A 23,067-nucleotide genomic window follows, 5' to 3' on the forward strand; every position below is an offset into this window, starting at 1 on the left:
ATTATCACTAAATAGCAAAACTGACTTGCTTAAGGGAAATATGAAGGAAAAAGTTCTTACAGGGATTCATTAATCTTTAACCACTGAGGCTTACCTCTCTACGTCTGGAAGCCCAACAACTTTGTTTGATCTTCCAAACCACAGCAGCCACCAGGAGCAAAGAGAGGAAACAACTGTGAGAAAGGAAAGGAAAGTACTGAGTTATTATCCCAACCCCCAGAATCAGCACACTGTCATCTACACCCCATGTCAGGCAGGGAAACAATCCCCCAAATACCAACTCCAAGCTCCTTTCTGATGAGTCATCACAACCATGTCCTGGTTCACAGGAAACAAAGTGTGAGAAGACTTTGATAAGCTGGGCTTCCCGACCCAACTAGACAATACTGTCTCCACAAGGTACTCTGAGAGGAGAGCCTTGATTTCCTGCCGGCCTTTATCAGAATGGTCCATCATGGCTTATCCCAAATAATAAAAACAATTCTATGATAATTATGACAAGTAACAAGCATGCTATTTAATCAAATTAGCAAAAATCTACTGGTAAAGTCTAAAAAAGTGAGAAAAGTTAACTATCAAAGTAACAACCAGCTTTTCATAAGGAACAATAAATTTATATGTAGTAATATATATTCAAAGTAAATACCTATTTTTTAAATAAAATAAAACAACTAAATTCAAGCCAACAACTTTCTTAAAAGTATTAGGAGAAGACGAAGTCCCAGTGGTCTTATAACTGCAAATGATTTCAATGTTCTCTCAAGATTCAATGCCTCTTAAACCAGGCACCGAATGGTTTGAAAAGCTACTGTGACAGCAAAGAGAATGACTGACTTCTGATTAAAAGGACTAATGAGCCTAACAAATAAACCTCTTAGTAACCGCTAAATAATTTTAAAATTGGCATTTTCACTCATTAACTTGTAAAAGGGGCTTGTTACAGAGTACTGTTCCAGGGTGTTACAAGCAGACACAAGGCTTTCCGCCCCTGTAGTTGGGTACTCTCTTGCTGAGCTCTGTGTTTGCAGGATGGGGTTGGCTTTACGAGAGGCAGCTTCAATGCACAGATCGCTGAAGACAGGCCTCCACAGCTGGCTGGTAACAGGTCCTCTAAGGTGCTAGGAGGACTGAGCTTCTGCCCTTTCAGAAATAGAAATTAAGCCTCCCTCAGCCCACCACTTCCCTAAGAGGCACAGAGTGCAGACCCCTCCACTGGGTCCCCTGACAAAAGAGAAGCTCCCCAGGTTATCACTCAGTGGAGAGTCTTCAGTTCCTATCTTGCTGGTCCTCCCGGCTGTCCTGACACTGATGATCCTTCCTCCTTTCTGACAGTTTCTATTTTTCTTTTTATCAGTACTTTATTGAGGCAGGTCCTGTTCTAGGCTCATGGAATACACCAGTGAACAGAACAAAAGACCACTTTTCCCATGGAGTTTACATTTCAGCAGATGGAGGTAAACAGTAAACAAAATAAGTGAGTAAATTATAGAGCATGTCAGAAGGGAGTAAATACTACACAGATAAAAAGATGTTAAGGGTAAAGAGGTTCAGGAGTGACAGTGGCACTCTAAAGCAGAATGGTCAGAGTGGGTGGGCCTTAATTCTTGAGAAGGTGACATCTGAGCTAAGACATAGAGGATGTGTGGGAGGTGGCTTGTGAAGGTCTGCAGAAATGCACCTGGGCAACCAGGGTCAGCCAGTGCAAAGCCTGAGGCAAGGATGTGCCTGGGATTTCTTGAGGCACCTCAGGAGGCCAGTGTTACTGGAGTGGGGGAGGGAAGTTAGGCCAGGGATTAAGACACAGAGGTAAGAAGAGGGCAGATCACGAGGGCCCGAAAGGCATTATAATGGTGTTGGATTTTACTGAGTGAGATGAGCCAGTGCAGGTTTTTGAGCAGAGAAGTGTCATGATTTAATTTATGCTAAGGAGACCATTAAGGTAGCAACGCAGAAATAGAAAGAACAGGAGTCTAGGTGAGAAATGAGGGTGGCTCAAACCAGGATGGTGGTAGCAGGGGTGTGAAAAGCACTTTGGAATCTGGACATGACTTGAAGGTCAAGGCAATAAATAGGATTTCCTGATGGGCTGGATGTAGGGTATAAAAGAGAGAAGTCAGGGTCTGAGGAACTTGCCATCAAACCTGGACAGGGAAGACTCTGAGGGGAGCAGGTGCGAGACAGCAGAGAGTTTAGTTTTAGACATGTTGAGTTCTGAGACATCTACCTGAAAGCTACTGTGGGCTGGTTACCAGGTCTGGGCTGGAGACAGCATTTGAGAGTCATCAGCATATACATGGTATTTGAAGTAATGAATCTGGATGAGGTCATCAAGGGGATGAATACAAATAGAGAAGAGTGTCTTAGGGGCACCCCAACACTGAGAAGTTGGGGAGAATAGGAAGAAGCAGTAAGGGAGTCTGAGAAGAGTAACCTTCTTTAGTCTTTCATGGTTTCCATGCATAATCCTGCTTTTTCCCCCCCATCAGCTTGCTTTCTGGTACTTTTATTCTAATAGATAGATAAACACATGGTGGCAGCAAATCCACATGGAAGAACATGAAACACATGAGTTGGTCAGGATGCTGCTGATGCAGCTGAATACAGGGCTGGCCTCAGAGGCAAGGAGTCTGGTGTCACTCAGGGGCCTCTCTTGGACTACCCTCAACACAGAACTGTGAAACAGTGCAGCTCAGAAGGTCTGTGCCCCTTATCCTTGAGGGGCTTCTGTCTTCAACGCAGACCTGTTAGAAACACCAACAACCCAGTTTCTTCCGCCTGTTCCAGTTTTTCTGAGAGACATAAACAGCATACCGACACACAATGATTGTTCCTCAAAGCTGACATGTGCATGATTTCTCCAAGGGTAACACAACAATGAAGAATTTACTAGTTATTTCAAAAAAGGTGGCACTTGCTGATACCCCTCCCTTCTTTTTTTTCCTACCACTAATCTGGGGACAGGTGGGGCTGTGACTCTGTTCATCTTACTGCAGTTCCTCTTATCAATTGTTTTCTATAGTTTTTAATACAAATGTAATTTTTTAAAAAATCATGGAAATTTTCAAACATACACAAAAGAAGAGAGACTGATCCAGTGAATCTCTATGTGTTCATTACTCAGCCTTGCAATTATTAACATTTTCCTATGGCATTCAAAGATCATTCTTAAAGAAGTGTATTTCTCTCTTTCAACACAGGGACACTGGCCCCAGGCTAAGGGTCTTTCACTTCTTTTCAGCTCTGTACCTAGGAAAAAACAAGAATCCTTTGTCCTTTTTTGTCCTAAACCTGTCCCTGCTTATCAGAGGCTTACACTTTCCTGAGACTATGCTCAGAAATCCATGTCTTGACTCTAGGTCTTTCTTTCCATCTTTTGTATCAATATATATCTTTGAAAACTCACAATATTTTCTGAGAGCTCTGTGTTTGGGGATGTTTTTCACCAGCTTAACTGTAATTGTGTAAGTAGAATGATACTTTTGAGAGTGTACTGAACTTTGCTTTTCCTGTCCTTGCAAGTCTAGCCTTTCTAAAACTACACATTCGGGACTTCCCTGGTGGCCCAGTGGTTAAGAATCTGCCTTCCAAGGCGGGGAACGTGGGTCCGATCCCTGGTCGGGGAACTAAGATCCCACATGTCGCGAGGCAACTAAGCCCACGCACTGCAACAACTGAGCCCGTGCCACAACTAGAGAGCTCGCATACTGCAACTAAGACCCAACTAAGCCAAAAATAAAAATAAATAAAATAAAAACAAAAAAACTACATATTCACTTCTTGGCCTGGCCTTGACCTCCCAACCAATCTAAAACAGAGACACTGCTGCTTCTTCCCAAGTTCCTGTGATGTGCACTTCACCATTCTGGTTTGAATTAGATCCAGAGTGGTAGTACCCCATATCACTTCCATCTTCTGGAAAATGAAATGATCAACAAGACATGGATGTGTCAAAATGTCTGCTGTCAATCTGGCAAGGACCTAAGCAGAAGTTCAGATAATTAAAAGTTTTACAAAAACATACCTTGCCAATATCAGGAATTCCCATTACAGTCCCTCCTATTGGTCAGTGCCTCCTATTGGACATCCCTTGCTTCTCCTTTTTATTCTCACCCAAATGCTATCTTCTAAGGCACCTCTAACTCCAGTGACACAGATGTTCAGAGTGTTAGTCTGTCTCTCCCTCTTCTACTAATAATCATTATCCTGACCACACTACCACATCACTTTCAGATACAAAGCTCTTTCACACGCATCACCTCATTTGATTTTCAGAGAAAGCAAGCAAATGGGTCTTATTATTTCCCCCTTTATACACACAAGGCTCCTACTGGAGTCTGGGAGAGCATCTCAATTAAGACACAAAGAGGGCTTAATGGATTTATCTGGATCTAGAGATTACTCTTCACTGTGCCCAAGTCTGGGAGTCCTTTTCTAACTTATCTCACACTGATATTTTCTCATTTGAATCACTGAGCTATCCCCTTCTACCCCCACCCCAACTCTAATTCTCTCTTCTGTATTCTATGAGCTATTCTTCAGAGTGCTTAGAATTATCTGTATACCTTTCCTTCTCTCATGTTTCATGTATATCCTTTTGGACCTGGTTAACTTGCTCTGGGAAAATATTTTCTTCCTCATGCTCATGAAAAGGACTCCATTCTCAGCTAAAAGCTCATCATTTCTACTTCCCAAACAAAATCCAGAAAAACCAAAGTTCTGCAGTCTTTTTTTTTTTTTAATATTTAGCAAAAGTCCTTTATTTTATTGTCTTTGAATTCAATGGAAGCTTAGTGGAAATTAAATTAAGTTTAATTTTTTAAAATTAATTTTTATTGGAGTTTAGTTGCTTTACAATGTTGTGTTAGTTTCTATTGTACAGCAAAGTGAATCAGCTATGCGTATACATATATCCCCTCTTTTTTGTATTTCCTTCCCATTTAGATCACCACAGAGCACTGAGTAGAGTTCCCTGAGCTATACAGTAGGTTCTCATTAGATACCAAAGTTCTGCATTCTTTTCCAAAGGTTCCCACATTCAAAAAAAGGGAGAAGTGATGAGAACACCATCTGTCCTTGTTTTCTACACAAGATTCTGTGGTCCCTGATCGATTCTGATGGTGTCATTCAGTCTTCCACCAATCAGCTGAGGTGACTAATCCTCACTGGGTTGGTACTTGGCAGCTGAGTCACCTCAGTCTGTACACATGGTCCAAGAACATAACACACCTGCTAATCGGAGCTACTGAGTTAGCATACGGCCTCCGCATTCCTATCAGCAGCACCACGAGCTTTTTTCCCCTCAGAGAGGTTGGTGTCTATGGTCCCTCATGGCTCTGCGCTTCTCCTGAAGGTCTGCTTTACTTTTCACATATATTGGAGCATGACTCTGTGCTAGATGCTGAAAGTGTGTGTGTATACAGGGGTGAACAAAAGAGACACTGTACCTGCTCTCCCAAAGCTTAGAGTCTCACTGTGGAAACATAGTACGCAAGTACAGAACTGTGATAAGTACCGTGATGAAAAATAATACAGTTCCCTGGGAGGGTAGAACAAAGGGAGAGAATTTAGTTTGGGGGTTCATTGATGGAATCTTGGAGGAAGTGACACTGTGCCGAAATTTGAAGGATGAGTGTGGTATAGTAAGAAATATACATATGGTCTTTGTCCCAAGTTCCTGGCACAGGGCTCCTAAAACCCTTGAAATCTCCTATGTGATAGGAGCATCCTCTCCCCTCTTTTTTACACAACTGTTCATAATGGCTTTATTTGTAACAGTCAAAAACTGGAAATAACCTAAATGTCTATCAGGAGGTGAGCAGATAAATTGTGGTTTATCTTTACAGAGAATATTACTCAGCCTTAAAAAGGAAGAAACTATCTTTTAATTTTGATTTAAAAAATCTTTAAAATGTATCTTTACCAGTTTTCTACACAATGTAATTTATATAATACAGAAGGGTATAAAAAAACGACAGTGGCTTTGAGTCTGAATTAACTTTTTTTTTTGTTTTTTTTTTTTTGCAGTACGCGGGCCTCTCACTGTTGCGGCCTCTCCCGTTGTGGAGCACAGGCTCCGGACGCGCAGGCTCAGCGGCCGTGGCTCACGGGCCCAGCCGCTCCACAGCATGTGGGATCTTCCCGGGACCGGGGCACGAACCCACGTCCCCTGCATCGGCAGGCGGACTCTCAACCACTGTGCCACCAGGGAAGCCCTGAATTAACTATTTTTTATAACACGTTTATGGAGATGTAATTCAGGAGTGTCTTTTCTCCCCTCATGGGAGGGAAGGACCTAAATAGCTTCTGGACGGGGCTGACCACCAGAAAAACGAATTATGTGATTAAAGGGTTAGACCATTCAGCCCCCCAGCACACCTCCCCTCCACAGGAGGGTAGAGGGACTGGAGATTGAGTTCAATCACCAATGACCAGTGATTTCACCAATCATGCCTACTCAATGAAACCTTGATAAAATGTGGAATGATGAGGTTTGGGGGGCTTTCAGGGTTGGTGAACACATCGATGTGCTGGGAGTGTGTCATGCCCAGAAAGAGCATAGAAGCTCTGTGCTCTCCCTCTTGCCTTCATACCTTGCCCAATGCAACTCTGGGTTGTTGAACAACCACTGGGTTGCTCCTGAGTTGTATTCTTTATAATAAACCTGCAATTTTAAGTATGGTGTTTTCCTGAGTTCTGTGAGGCAACAGCAAACTGTTGAATCTGAGAGGGGTCACAGGAACAACCCAAACTTGTATTTGGCCAGGCAGAAGTATGGGTAGCCTTGGGACCCATTTGTGGTTGACGTCTGAAGTAGGAGCAGTCATGTTGGACTGAGCCCTTAACCTGTGGGGTGTGCACTGATTTCACGTGTTTAGTGTCAGAACTGAATCGTAGGACAGTCAGTTGATGTCAGAGAATTGGTTTTTGTTTGGAAAAACAAAGCAATGGGTAAAAGTATACAGGTAAAGGGTAAGGAGAAGAACGTTCCAGAAAGAAGGAAAAGTATGTGCAAATGCCATGAGGTGGGAAGGAGCTTGGTGCTTTCTAAGAAACAGAAGGAGGCTCATGTAATGGGAATGCAGAACAGAGTAGCGTAAGGTGAAGGTGGAGAGGTGAACAGAGGCCAGTTCATGCAGGACCCTGGTTTTTATTTTAGATACAATGCAGAGCCACTAGATATGAGATAAGTGGTTAGATACAAACTAATTCATGGTTTTAAAGGTCTCCTCTGGACTTTTTGTGGGTTGTAAAGGAGCTAAAATCAACTGAAATAGTACTAGCGAGATTGTGATGGTTAGGGCTAGGGTGGGGAGTAGAGGTAGGGCAGGTTGCTAACCGTAACTGCTGGGATGTGGCGACGGAATGCCTTTTGGGTGTGAAAGGGAAAGAAGTGACTTGGAATCAGCAGCATGATTTGCCAATTAGTGATGTGGGGAAGACTGGTGAGGAAGGATCAAAAAGTTCATTTCTGGGCATGTTATGCTACAGATGGGGATGGCAGACTTCAACCTGAGAACACACAGTAAGGAGATGGCCAGGGTCAAGCTCTGGAAGAATAGCAACAATTATTAGTTGAATAGAAAAGATAGTTCAGCAAGGGAGGCCAAGAAAGAGCAGCTTCAGGGCAGTATGGACTCACAAAAGGCAAGAAGAGTCTCACTGATGGGGTGATCAGTTGACTGATACTGTTGCAAAGCCAAAAAGATAAGAACTAAAGACTAACTTTTGGATTTAGCAATAGAGATGTGCTAGCTGCCCTCAACAACAAAAAAATTAGATGCGGTGTTGGGATGGAAGCCAGATTAGAGAGAGCTAAAAAGTAAAAAAGGGGCTCCATTTTTAGGGTAGTAAAAATACTCTGATATTATGAAAATGGATATGACATTACACATTTGTCCAAACCCCACAGATGTACAACACCACCAAGTGTGAACCCTAAGGTAAACTATGAACTTTGGATGATTGTGATGTATCAGTGTAGGTTCATCTTTAGTAAAAAATGTTTAATTCTGGCAAGTGATGTTGATAATGGGGGAGGCTATGCATGTGTGGAGGCAGGGGGTATATGGGAAATCTCTGTACCTTCCTCTCAATTTTGCTGTAAACCTAAAATTGCTTTAAACAAATAAAGCCTCTTAAAATTAAAAGAAAGGAAGGAAGAAAGGAGGGAAGGAGGGAGGGGGAGAAAGAGAAAGAGAGAGTGAGCGTATGAGAGAGGGAAAGGAAAGGGGGGAAGGGAGGGAGGGACGGAGGGAGGAAGGGAGAAGGAAGGAAGAAGTCAGTCAGTCAGTCTAGAGTATACGGATACAAGGAGGGAGGGGGTTCTGGAGAACTGCCAGAGTGCTGGGGGGGAGCTGTATTCAGTGTGGCCACACCAGATGGTTTTTTCCCTTCTCCCTGCTTGTGCTGAGCAATGGAAGAGAGCAACTAAGGCAGTGAGCTCTGGTCCTGGGGCTAGAGAGGCCAGGCAGGATGGATACTCTCTTATACATAAGACAGACTAACAATATACCTGACCCAGCAGCACACTCTGCCTCCATACTCCATACTCACTGGAGGCTGTGACAGACGGAAATGGCAACCATACAAAGGTAAACACAGAATCTTCAACATAATCAAAAATCAGACATTTTGAGGAAAACCAGCATTGTGAAAGAGAGGTACCAAACAACAACAAACAGCATCTGAGGAGACAATTATTAATAACACAAAATAAGACTTCAAAATAAAATAATAACATTTATTAATCTCACAAAGGAATATGAAAGTAAATTGCATTCATAAAATTGAAACAGGCTACAAGGAACATATATTAGAAATAAAATGCAAATGTTAAAATAAAAAAAACCTAATCAGATGACTCAGTAAAAGAAATGGACCCAACACTAGACTAAATTAATGAGTTGAGGAGCTCACCAAGAATGTAGTGGAAAGGAAAATGAAAAAGAAATGAGAGTTCAGTTAAGAAATATGGAGGACAGATCCAGAGCTGTACTCATTCATCTACTAGAGAAGTCCAGAATGCAAGCAAATAGAATTAAAGGTGAGGAAACAAAGAAATAGAAGACAATGTTGCAAAACTCAAGACTCCAGTCTTCAGACTTTATAAAAGGTCTTCCCCAAGTATCAAATTCTTTCTCAGGTCTTTTCTGAGAGAATGACTCTAGGATATAGTTCTGCATAACAACAACATCCAACAAAGGACAGGACATGGGACACATTCAATGGTGCAAGAAAAAAACCAGTAGAACTTAAAAAAACTGTTCCTATATTATGTAAAATAATTACAGTCTAGAATTTAAATTCCAGATAACCTCTACCCAGGTGGTGGTCACTGGCTGGTGGTGGGGGAATAATTACAGGGCTCTCTCAGAGCCCTAAAGCCGCCTGCTCTTGCAGGAACGGGAATCACGAAGCTGTCAGCTGAAGCCATGCTCACATCCTCTCAGTACTTAATGATCTTTTCCATCTGACCTTCTATGCTTTAGCTTGCATATTGATGGATGTAATACTGCCCCAGCCCCTGAATCCACACAACTTTCAGCTAACTCAGGGGTTTTTAATGCCAGCTGAACATAAGAATCACTGGAGAGCCTTTAAAATACCATGATGATAAGGTCCCATACCAGACCAATTAAATCAGCATATCTCGGGGCAGGGCCCAGGCTGCTGCTTCTTTTTTAAGCTTCTCAGGTGAATTCTAAAGTATAGTTAGTGCTGAGAGTCATACAAGAACTGTTTCAGGCTCTCAGAACCCAATTTAAAACTTGTAGGAGAGGCCTCTAATTAGCCCTGTTCATCTTCGCATGTCAAATTACAGGTTCATTTGTATATGGGCTGCCCTTAAGTGCCAGACTGTTAAATAACTGCATTAAAGCATGATTATGTGTATAATAAAAACATGGGTAGGGTGGAGTCCAAGAAGAGGTGGACTATGGGGTGAATGTGCCAGAAGAAGACTTCATAGAGCAGACAGGCTGGGTTCTGAAAGAGTAAGAATATGACAGGTCAGTGGGATCAGGTAAGTACCCGTGAGGCAAATGCAGAGGAGAACTATTTAAGTGGGTCACCCTCCCAAGCCCCGATGCTCACATGGCCAAAAAGGAAGGGGATGACAACTATCTTGGAGGGACTTATAATTTGGTGGAAGTCACAGTGCAAAGATTCAAGAAATATTGAATTTGCAAGAATATAGGAGGATTCATTGGTTCCACTCTGGAGGAACTGTGGAAGATGGTTGGTGTCAGTGAGTGAGCATAATAAAAAAATGTTGGGAGGGGTCAGAAAAGATTTTGAGATTTTAATTTTTCTGTGGTTAACATCAGAGAGGGCAATTTCCTTTTGAAACCTATATTTCTGTGGAAAGACGATACCTCCTTGTGAATGGGAGAAAGTGTAATCACATTTCCAGCATTCCATATTGCTGGCATTGCATCATTTAGGACAGAGCTCCAATGAACTAAGATGGGCATACTCTGAAAAATAAAACAGAGAGTGAATTCCTGGCCTAGTGGATGGTGTGGCTTTGGAGTTGAGGTAATTAATACCCTTCTTTCATTCACTGACAAGTTTCTGAAGCCTATCCATATGGAAATATAGTAAAGCTATAATTCAAACAGATTCAAGAGAGATAAAGGAACACCTAAAAATAAAAAAAAAAAAAACAATAGATTAAATGCTCATGAAGAAAATATAGGAAAAAACTGACACATCTGCTTGGTGAAAAATACCATAAATGGGGTTAAAAGATGGTCCTAAACTTCATTAAGAAAAAGGTGAAAAGCCCAGTAGAAATATAAGCAAAGGATACAAACAGATAATTCAAAACAAGAACTATAAGGTATAAGAGATTAGTAAACATCACTTATAAATAAATACAAATTAAAACAAGGTACCAATGACACCTGCCTGATTGGCAAAATTAAAAATAATGAAAAATAGTTAATGGTAGTAAGAGAAAGAGGCAGAAATAGTAAGAGAAATTACATTCCTGTTGTAGAAGTGTAAATTCATGCAACTGTTCTGAGGGGCTATTTGATAGTGTTTTTGCATTTTGATATAGCAATTTTAGGATGAAAATTATCTCAGAGGTATCACAGAAAAATGCAAAGACACTGGCAATAAAAATTAAGGACAATCTGGGCTTCCCTGGTGGCACAGTGGTTAAGAATCCGCCTGCCAATGCAGGAGACATGGATTCGAGCCCTGGTCCGGGAAGATCCCACATGCCTTAAATCTGTGGTTTTTTCGATATTGAGCTGCATGAGCTGTTTGTATATTTTGGAGATTAATTCTTTGTCAGTTGCTTCGCTTGCAAATATTTTCTCCCATTCTGAGGGTTGTCTTTTCGTCTTGTTTATGGTTTCCTTTGCTGTGCAAACCTTTTAAGTTTCATTAGGTCCCGTTTGTTTATTTGTTTTTATTTCCATTTCTCTAGGAGATGGCTCAAAAAGGACACTGGGTACTGGTAATACCCTAGGGGGAAAAAAACTCTTGTCCTGGGTAGTGGTTACATGAGTATGTTCAATTTGTGATAATTCACTGAGCTAGACATTAATGATTTCTAAGTGTTTCTGTAATTTTATATTATACTTCAATATATTTTTTTTAAAGAGAGAAGACAGATCCCATATAAGGAGTGGTTATTATAATGGCACTAACCTTCTCAATATTAATACTAGAAACAAGAAGAAACAGCAAAATGCTTTCTCAATACTTTTTTTTTTGGCCATGGTGCGCAGCATGCGGAACTTCCTCGAACAGGGCTTGAACCCATGCCCCCTGAACTGGAAGAGTGGAATCTTAACCACTGGCCCATCAGGGAAGTCTGCGCCTTCCAAATTTTAATGGAAGATGTTTCTAACCTAGAATTCTGTATTCGAATTTTCAATCAAATGTGAGGGTAAAATTAAAACATTTCCAGACAGGGAAGGTCATAGAAAAGTTACCTCCACACGTACCTTTTCTCAGAAACTTCCTGCAGAATGTGCCCCAATATAAGGAGGAAATAAACAGGGAGACAAAGACATGGGATCGAGGAGACAGAGACTTTAATATAAGAGGAAGACAAAAGAAATTCCCAAGATGACAGCCTGTTGTGTCGCAGGCCTCAAAAACAACTAGTGCACTTGGGAGCAGCAGGCTAGGGTTCTAGGGCAGAAATCTCCAAGAGAAACTAAAACCAGGAGAGTACTTGCTTGTGTTTGACCATACTGAGAGATTGTTCAGTTCTGTCAGAGTACAGGGGTATATCAGGAGTAGCCACATAGAAAACCAAACAATAAAAATCCCCAAATATGGCAAATATTACATTTAGGATAAGCAAAGAGTGATTCCCCATCCAAAAAATGGGGAAGTATAATTATAGTTCAACTCAGCTGCAAACAGGAGTTTTTATGATTATAACAACATAAATAGGGACTCCTGATTTAGCCAAATATTGTGATGTAACTATACTACATGAGTGGGAGGAAGGGGAAGTTGTATGTGTTTATAGTGTGTGGGGGGGTCCTGGCAGAGGTAACATAAGATAATAAATCCTTCTACAGTAGGACATCAAAAGATAACTGAATTGAAAAACCAAGAAAGAGTGTAAGCCACTGACATGGATGCCTCTAAAGGTTGAACATACTCAAAATCCATTAGGCAGAGCAAAACGTTAGGAAATTATGTTAATTAGGGTAAAACCTAGTGGGATTTGTCAGAAGATTGGGCAAAGAGTGGGTAAATTGAATAAGTTTACCCTATCTGTTCCAGCCATGAAAGAAAGTTATATTGTACCCAACTGCATAATTCCTTGTCTAATGTTGAAAATACTTTATGGTAATAATGACTGTGATATTAAGTGGTGAAATAGAAAGGAATGCAATGCTTTAGATTAAAAAAAAATCAGCATTGGATTTTGAAATATATTGAATATCCATTTTTGCATTTATCTAAATTAAATAAGTTTTCTCCTTTGGAAAAAAAAAGTATAAGCATGGAGAAGTAAAAAACAATTAAAATAATTTAAATGTGGACAATGAAGATGGGAAGGTGTGGGGCAGGATGCTGTCACTTTCTCTTTGCACTGTAGCACTTTTTCAATTATGTGTAATAGTATTTTCTTAAAAATAAAATTAAACTGAAAAAAACCCTATAAAAACAAAAGAACCTCAGGGCCTAACAAATCACTTTTAGCTTTAAAACTCTAGATAATGACCTGAAACATCTTGTGAACAAGAAGAAGCATATATGTAGCACACACCAGTAATCATTATTATTTTTTTTGCGGTACGCGGGCCTCTCACTGTTGGGGCCTCTCCCGTTGCGGAGCACAGCCTCCAGACGCGCAGGCTCAGCAGCCATGGCTCACGGGACTAGCCGCTCCGCGGCATGTGGGATCTTCCCGGACTGGGGCATGAACCCGTGTCCCCTGCATCGGCAGGCGGACTCTCAACCACTGTGCCACCAGGGAAGCCCCAGTAATCATTATTAATTACATGTCATTTCAACCCCAAATCCTCCCCATATGAAGAGCTAAACTACCTACATTTAGTATAGGGTACATGAAAAGCTGCCTCAAAAAGCCAGAACATACAAACCAAATGTCTTCATTTTATCAGATTAGATTGAATTCACAGTATTGTAACTGACATGTAACTTTTCAGGAATACATATAAAGTTAGTTTGATCAGTTGTGCAAACATAGGATTATTCATTTATCTTTTATGGGTTGATAATTAATGAAATTAAGTGCCTGAATCAAAAGAACAGATACAGTTTGTATAAGTGAAATTACCTGAAGAAGGTCACGAAGAACTGTACCAGGTCCATAAAATTGCTGTGCTGGGAGAAGGCAATCTGTGACAGAAAAACACGTAGAGTGATTGGGTTATAAGAGAGCACCATTAACTCAGCCTTCTCGTTGAAGCAGAAAGACGTTAACATTTCAAGAAGAGATTAATGAAATTTTTCACTTGAGGAAAAGCACCTTATCCCTTTAGTTTTTCTTGCTTAATTGCCACACAAAAGTGATATTCTGAGACTCAACACAAACCCCTACAGTCCCCCTGCTCTTGACAGCAGATCTCAGTTTTTAATCTGACCTCGAAGACTTCTCAGACTCCTGCTAATGACCCCAATGACAAGCAAGTCAGGTTACTTCCTACCTCCTTGTGCCCTTTTCAAGACAAAATACTCTCCTTGTTTGCTTCAAATTCCAATTCTTGGATCTACCGTCAGGTGGGCAGCTTCCTTTTATGCCGTTCATCCCTTTGTCACTTAATGTACTCACTTCAAGATAACATCCTTTTTAAAAAAAAACCTTATCCCAAGCTTCACTACACTGAATATCATCTGACAATATAACACCAATTTGAACTTAAATAATTTTATACCAAGAATATTATAAAATTCCTAATGTAGTTCATCAAATCTAAGACACCACTAAAACAGGCATTATTTTGTGTACTATTAAGAAAACACTGCCAGTTACACTATGACACATTGCTTTTAAAATCACTGTAAGATGTATCATGATTTCAGAGAGATTAGAGCATGAAAAAATATACACCTTAGAATTTATTAGTAAGTATGATAATTGTGTCCTTACTACCCTATGACACACATGGTGCTAGCCAGATGTTATGGTGTGTTCTCTGCTTATTTTTAAGGGACCACAGCCCTCCTTGGAGAGATAATGGTACTATAAATGAAACAATTATTGAATAAGATGGTAATTATTGAAATGAAGGCAGTAAGTATGACAACAGTCACATAAGTAAATGATTAGCGTCTTCTTTTCCTAATCCCACCCTACCTGCCCCCCCCAACCTACTCCTGTCAACTCCCATCCTACAACAATACAAGGAAAGTGCTACAGCCTAGGCCCCAGCACAGTAACAATCCAGTGCTTTGCACTTCTTTTATAGTCAGACTCAACAGAGGCAGAAGAGAGGAGAAGCTTCCACTGCTTTTCTTTTGAATGCTCTTATTTTCTTTTTGACATTTAAATAAAGGTCCAATATTACCTTTTCAGGCCATAGAATACTATGGGGCATAGAATCTAAAGTTTTTGTATCCTCCCTCTAGCCACCATTTATAATCAGAAATACAAAGATACATAGATTTGATATCATAGACAAGGAGAAACCATATTCTTTGCTTTCCTTCATTTATTACAGTAATCATCCTAAATAAGAAGGCTCCTTGAGAGAAGGAAAACTGCAGAATATAGCTACAGTCCTCTCATAAAGGTTTTTAATAAAACTGGGGAAAATCAATTATATAAACGAGGTTACTCAGTCTTGAGGAAAGAAGAATCCAGGTTACAAGACATAAAGAAGGAGAAGGAAACAGATTTTAGTGCATCCAATTCTGTTTAGATTTTAAACTTTTAAAACATTAGTATGGGAGGAATCGGGAAGATGGCGGAAGAGTAAGACGCGGAGATCACCTTCCTCCCCACAGATACACCAGAAATACATCTACATGTGGAACAACTCCTACAGAACACCTACTGAACGCTGGCAGAAGACCTCAGACCTCCCAAAAGGCAAGAAACTCCCCACGTACCTGGGTAGGGCAAAAGAAAAAAGAATAAACAGAGACAAAAGAATAGGGACGGGACCTGCACCAGTGTGAGGGAGTTGTGAAGGAGGAAAGGTTTTCACACACCAGGAAGCCCCTTCGTGGGCAGAGACTGCGGGTGGTGGAGGGGGAAGCTGCGGAGCCGAGGAGAAGAGCACAGCAACAGGGTTGCGCAAGGCAAAGCGGAGAGATTCCCAAACAGAGGATCGGTGCCGACCGGCACTCACTAGCCCAAGAGGCTTGTCTGCTCACGGCTGGGGCGGGCGGGGACTGGGAGCTGAGGCTCCGGCTTCGGTCGGAGCGCAGGGAGGGACTGGGGTTGGCGGCAGGAACACAGCCTGCAGGGGGTTAGTGCACCACTGGCTAGCCGGGAGGGAGTCGGGAAAAAGTCTGAACCTGCCGAAGAGGCAAGAAACTTTTTCTTCCCTCTTTGTTTCCTAGAGCGTGAGGAGAGGGGATTAAGAGCGCTGCTTAAAGGAGCTCCAGAGACGGGTGCGAGCTGCAGCTAACAGTGCGGACCCCAGAGACGGGTATGAGACGCTAAGGCCGCGGCTGCCGCCACCAAGAAGCCTGTGTGCGAGCACAGGTCACTATCCACACCTCCCTTCCGGGGAGCCTGTGCAGCCCGCCACTGCTAGGGTCCCGGGATTCAGGGACAACTTCCCCGGGAGAACGCACGGCGCGCCTCAGGATGGTGCAACGTCCCGTCGGCCTCTGCCGACACAGGCTCGCCCCGCATCCACACCCCTCCCTCCCCCAGCCTGAGTGAGCCAGAGTCCCCGAATCAGCTGCTCCTTTAATCCCGTCGTGTCTGAGCGAAGAACAGATGCCCTCCGGGGACCTACACGCAGAGGCGGGGCCAAATCCAAAGCTGAGCCCCCGGAGCTGTGCGAACAAAGAAGAGAAAGGGAAATCTCTCCCAGCAGCCTCAGAAAGCAGCGGATTAAACCTCCACAATCAACTTGATGTACCCTGCATTTGTGGAATACATGAATAGACAACGAATCATCCCAAATTGAGGAGGTGGACTTTGAGAGCAAGGTTTATTATTGTTTTCCCCTTTTCCTCTTTTTGTGAGTGTGTATGTGTATGCTTCTGTGGGAGATTTTGTATAGCTTTGCTTTCACCATTTGTCCTAGGGGTCTATCCGTCCGTTTTTTTCTTTTTTAAAAAATTTTTTCTTAATAATTATTTTTTATTTTAATAACTTTTTTATTTTATCTTATTTTATCCTCTTTCTTTTCCCTCCCCCGCCTCCCTCCCTCCCTCCCTTCCTTCCTTCTTTTTCTCCCTTTTATTCTGAGCCGAGTGGATAAAAGGCTCTTGGTGCTGGAGCCAGGAGTCAGTGCTGTGCCTCTGAGGTGGGAGAACTGGTCCACAAGAGACCTCCCAGCTCCACATAATATCAAACGGTGAAAATCTTCCAGAGATCTCCATCTCAACACCAACACCCAGCTTCACTCAAGGAGCAGCAAACTACAGTGCTGGACACCCTATGCCAAACAACTAGCAAGACAGGAATAAAAACCCACCCATTAGCAGAGAGGCTGCCTAAAATCATAATAAGTCCACAGACACCCCCAAAACACACCACCAGACGTGGACCTGCCCACCAGAAAGACAAGATCCAGCCTCATCCACCAGAACACAGGCACTAGTCACCTCCACCAGGAAGCCTACACAACCCACTGAACCAACTTTAGCCACTGGGGACAGACACCAAAAACAACGGGAACTACGAACCTGCAGCCTGCAAAAAGGAGACCCCAAACACAGTAAGATAAGCAAAATGAGAAGGCAAAAAAACACACAGCAGATGAAGGAACAAGAAAAAAACCCACCAGACCTAACAAATGAAGAGGAAATAGGCAGTCTACCTGAAAAAGAATTTAGAATAATGATAGTAAAGATGATCCAAAATCTTGAAATAGAATGGAGAAAATTCAAGAAACATTTAACAAGGACCTAGAAGAACTAAAGATGAAACAAGCAATGATGAACAACACAATAAATGAAATTAAAAATACTCTAGAAGGGATCAATAGCAGAATAACTGAGGCAGAAGAACGGATAAGTGACCTGGAAGATAAAATAGTGGAAATAACTACTGCAGAGCAGAATAAAGAAAAAAGAATGAAAAGAACTGAGGACAGTCTCAGAGACCTCTGGGACAACATTAAATGCACCAACATTCGAATTATAGGGGTTCCCGAAGAAGAGAAAAAGAAAGGGACTGAGAAAATATTTGAAGAGATTATAGTTGAAAACTTCCCTAATATGGGAAAGGAAAAAGTTAATCAAGTCCAGGAAGCACAGAGAGTCCCATACAGGATAAATCCAAGGAGAAACACGCCAAGACACATACTAATCAAACTTGCAAAAATTAAATACAAAGAAAACATATTAAAAGCAGCAAGGGAAAAACAACAAATAACACACAAGGGAATCCCCATAAGGTTAACAGCTGATCTTTCAGCAGAAACTCTGCAAGCCAGAAGGGACTATCAGGACATATTCAAAGAGATGAAGGAGAAAAACCTACAACCAAGATTACTCTACCCAGCAAGGATCTCATTCAGATTTGATGGAGAAATTAAAACCTTTACAGACAAGCAAAAGCTGAGACAGTTCAGCACCACCAAACCAGCTTTACAACAAATGCTAAAGGATCTTCTCTAGGCAAGAAACACAAGAGAAGGGAAAGACCTACAATAACAAACCCAAAATAATTAAGAAAATGGGAATAGGAACATACATATCAATAATTACCTTAAATGTAAATGGATTAAATGCTCCCACCAAAAGACACAGACTGGCTGAATGGATACAAAAACAAGACCCATATATATGCTGTCTACAAGAGACCCACTTCAGACCTAGAGACACATACAGACTGAAAGTGAGGGCATGGAAAAAGATATTCCATGCAAATGGAAACCAAAAGAAAGCTGGAGTAGCAGTTCTCATATCAGAGAAAATAGACTTTAAAATAAAGACTATTACAAGAGACAAAGAAGGCCACTACATAATGATCAAGGGATCGATCCAAGGAGAAGATATAACAATTGTAAATATTTATGCACCCAACACAGGAGCACCTCAATACATAAGGCAAATACTAACAGCCATAAAAGGGGAAATCGACAGTAATACATTCATAGTAGGGGACTTTAACACCCCACTTTCACCAATGGACAGATCATCCAAAATGAAAATAAATAAGGAAACATAAGTTTTAAATGATACATTAAACAAGGTGGACTTAATTGATATTTATAGGGCATTCCATCCAAAAACAACAGAATACACTTTCTTCTCAAGTGCTCATGGAACATTCTCCAGGATAGATCATATCTTGGGTCACAAGTCAAGCCGTGGTAAATTTAAGAAAATTGAAATTGTATCAAGTATCTTTTCCGACTACAACGCTATGAGACTAGATACCAATTACAGGAAAAGATCTGTAAAAAATACAAACATGTGGAGGCTAAACAATACACTACTTAATAACAAAGTGATCACTGAAGAAATCAAAGAGGAAATAAAAAAATACCTAGAAACAAATGACAATGGAGACATGACGACCCAAAACCTATGGGATGCAGCAAAAGCAGTTCTAAGAGGGAAGTTTATAGCAATACAATCCTACCTTAAGAAACAGGAAACATCTCTAATAAACAAACTAAACTTGCACCTAAAGCAATTAGAGAAAGAAGAAGAAAAACCCCCCAAAGTTAGCAGAAGGAAAGAAATCATAAAGATCAGATCAGAAATAAATGAAGAAGAAATGAAGGAAATGATAGCAAAGATCAATAAAACTAAAAGCTGGTTCTTTGAGAAGATAAACAAAATTGATAAACCATTAGCGAGACTCATCAAGAAAAAAAGGGAGAAGACTCAAATCAATAGAATTAGAAATGAAAAAGGAGAAGTAACAACTGACACTGCAGAAATAAAAAAAGATCATGAGAGATTACTACAAGCAACTCTATGCCAACAAAATGGACAACCTGGAAGAAATGGACAAATTCTTAGAAATGCACAACCTGCCAAGACTGAATTAGGAAGAAATAGAAAATATGAACAGACCAATCACAAGCACTGGAATTGAAACTGTGATTAAAAATCTTCCAACAAACAAAAGCCCAGGACCAGATGGCTTCACAGGCGAATTCTATCAAACATTTAGAGAAGAGCTAACACCTATCCTTCTCAAACTCTTCCAAAATATAGCAGAGGGAGGAACACTCCCAAACTCAGTCTACAAGGCCACCATCACCTTGATACCAAAACCAGACAAGGATGTCACAAAGAAAGAAAACTATAGGCCAATATCACTGATGAACATAGATGCAAAAATCCTCAACAAAATATTAGCAAACAGAATCCAACAGCCCATTAAAAGGATCATACACCATGATCAAGTGGGGTTTATTCCAGGAATGCAAGCATTCTTCAATATACGCAAATCAATCAACACCATATCAACAAATTGAAGGAGAAAAACCATATGATCACCTCAATAGATGCAGAGAACACTTTCGACAAAATTCAACACCCATTTATGATAAAAAACCCTGCAGAAAGTAGGCATAGAGGAACTTTCCTCAATATAATAAAGGCCATATATGACAAACCCACAGCCAACATTGTCCTCAATGGTGAAAAACTGAAAGCATTTCCACTAAGATCAGGAACAAGACAAGGCTGTCCACTCTCACCACTCTTATTCAACATAGTTTTGGAAATTTTAGCCACAGCAATCAGAGAAGAAAAGGAAATAAAAGGAATCCAAATCGGAAAAGAAGAAGTAAACCTGTCACTGTCTGCAGATAACATGATACTATACACAGAGAATCCTAAAGATGCCACTAGAAAACTACTAGAGCTAATCAATGAATTTGGTAAAGTAGCAGGATACAAAATTAATGCACAGAAATCTCTGGCATTCCTATATAGTAATGATGAAAAATCTGAAAGTGAAATCAAGAAAACACTACCATTTACCATTGCAACAAAAAGAATAAAATATCTAGGAATAAACCTACCTAAGGAGACAAAAGACCTGTATGCAGAAAATTATAAGACACTGATGAAAGAAATTAAAGATGATACAAATAGATGGAGAAATATACCATGTTCTTGGATTGGAAGAATCAACATTGTGAAAATGACTCTACTACCCAAAGCAGTCTACAGATTCAATGCAATCCCTTTCGAACTACCAGTGGCATTTTTCACAGAACTAGAACAAAAAATTTCACAATCTGTATGGAAACACAAAAGACCCCGAATAGCCAAAGCAATCTTGAGAACAAAAAACGGAGCTGGAGGAATCAGGCTCCCTGGCTTCAGAGTATACTACAAAGCTACAGTAATCAAGAGAGTATGGTACTGGCACAAAAACAGAAATACAGATCAATGGAACAGGACAGAAAGCCCAGAGATAAACCCACGCACATATGGTCACCTTATCTTTGATAAAGGAGGCAGGAATGTACAGTGGAGAAAGGACAGCCTCTTCAATAAGTGGTGCTGGGAAAACTGGATAGGTACATGTAAAAGTATGAGATTAGATCACTCCCTCACACCATACACAAAAATAAGCTCAAAATGGATTAAAGACCTAAATGTAAGGCCAGAAACTATCAAACTCTTAGAGGAAAATATAGGCAGAACACTCTATGACATAAATCACAGCAAGATCCTTTTTGACCCACCTCCCAGAGAAATGGAAATAAAAACAAAAATAAACAAATGGGACCTAATGAAACTTCAGAGCTTTTGCACAGCAAAGGAAACCATCAACAAGACCAAAAGACAACCCTCAGAATGGAAGAAAATGTTTGCGAATGAAGCAACTGACAAAGGATTAATCTCCGAAACTTACAAGCAGCTCATGCAGCTCAATAACAAAAAAAACAAACAACCCAATCCAAAAATGGGCAGAAGACATTAATCGACATTTCTCCAAAGAAGATATACAGACTGCCAACAAACACATGAAAGAATGCTCAACATCATTAATCACTAGAGAAATGCAAATCAAACATACAATGAGATATCATCTCACACCAGTCAGAATGGCCATCATCAAAATATCTAGAAACAGTAAATGCTGGAGAGGGTGTGGAGAAAAGGGAACCCTCTTGCACTGTTGGTGGGAATGTAAATTGATACAGCCACTGTGGAGAACAGTATGGATGTTTCTTAAAAAACTACAAATAGAACTACCATATGACCCAGCAATCCCACTACTGGGCATATACCCTGAGAAAACCATAATTCAAAAAGAGTCCTGTACCAAAATATTCATTGCACCTCTATTTACAATAGCCAGGAGATGGAAACAACCTAAGTGTCCATCATCAGATGAATGGATAAAAAAGATGTGGCACATATATACAATGTTATATTACTCAGCCATAAAAAGAAACGAAATTGAGTTATTTGTAGTGAGGTGGATGGACCTAGAGTCTGTCATACAGAGTGAAGTAAGTCAGAAAGAGAAAGACAAATACCGTATGCTAACACATATGTATGGAATCTAAGAAAAAAAAATGTCATGAAGAACCTAGGGGTAAGACAGGAATAAAGACACAGACCAACTAGAGAATGGACTTGAGGATATGGGGAGGGGGAAGGGTAAGCTGTGACAAAGTGAGAGAGTGGCATGGACATATATACACTACCAAACGTAAAATAGACAGCTAGTGGGAAGCAGCAGCATAGCACAGGGAGATCAGCTCAGTGCACTGTGACCACCTAGAGGGGTGGGATAGGGAGGGTGGGAGGGAGGGAGATGCAAGAGGGAAGAGATGTGGGAACATATGTATATGTTTAACTGATTCACTTTGTTATAAAGCAGAAACTAGCACACCATTGTAAAGCAATTATACTCCAATAAAGATGTAAAAAAAATAAAAATTAAAAACAAAACATTAGTATGTCTTCAGTGTTTTAACGAAATCCACGAGGTGATTTTATACTGACTGTAGGGTGCCAAAAATTTGGATGCTAATTGCACCTTCTGGAGACCCATCCGGTGTCTGTGTGCCCTGTGCCACATAACACTCCTAAGGGCATATGGGATCCCAACCATTAGCCTGACTTCTTGCTAAAGTAGAGCCACACCACATTCACGTCCAAGTTAAAATCATAAAGAACCTATATAGGGCTTCCCTGGTGTCGCAGTGGTTAAGAATCTGCCTGCCAATGCAGGGGACACGGGTTCAAGCTCTGGTCCAGGAAGATCCCATGTGTCGCGGAGCAGCTAAGCCCATGAGCCACAATTACTGAGCCTGCGCTCTAGAGCCCATGAGCCACAACTACTGAGCCCGTGTTCCACAACTACTGAAGCCTAGAGCCCATGCTCTGCAATGAGAAGCCACCGCAATGAGAAGCTCCCGCTCGCCGCTGCTAGAGAAGGCCCGTGTGCAGCAATGAAGACTCAACGCAGCCAAAAAATAAGATATAAATAAATAAATAAATGTATTA

At 41.0% G+C, this 23,067-nt stretch overlaps 1 protein-coding gene across 4 annotated transcripts in view; it reads right to left on the reverse strand.

Annotated features, from left to right (window-relative positions):
* Nucleotides 1-23,067, reverse strand: part of ATRN (attractin) — a 175,850-nt gene that overhangs the window by 19,291 nt on the left and 133,492 nt on the right. For 3 of the 4 annotated variants that reach the window (XM_082858005.1, XM_082858002.1, XM_082858004.1), the window contains exons 25-26: nt 13,781-13,842; nt 95-173 (exon numbers count right to left, since the gene is read on the reverse strand). In XM_082858005.1, coding sequence (XP_082714131.1) covers nt 95-173; nt 13,781-13,842 — 141 coding nt within the window. Of the gene's footprint in view, nt 1-94; nt 174-8,782; nt 9,985-13,780; nt 13,843-23,067 lie in introns of those variants that run through there. The other variant, XM_082858003.1, reaches the window with a different exon arrangement.

The sequence above is a fragment of the Leucopleurus acutus genome, assembly GCF_964270905.1.
Source record: "Leucopleurus acutus genome assembly, chromosome: 16".
NCBI classification, from domain to species: domain Eukaryota; kingdom Metazoa; phylum Chordata; class Mammalia; order Artiodactyla; family Delphinidae; genus Leucopleurus; species Leucopleurus acutus.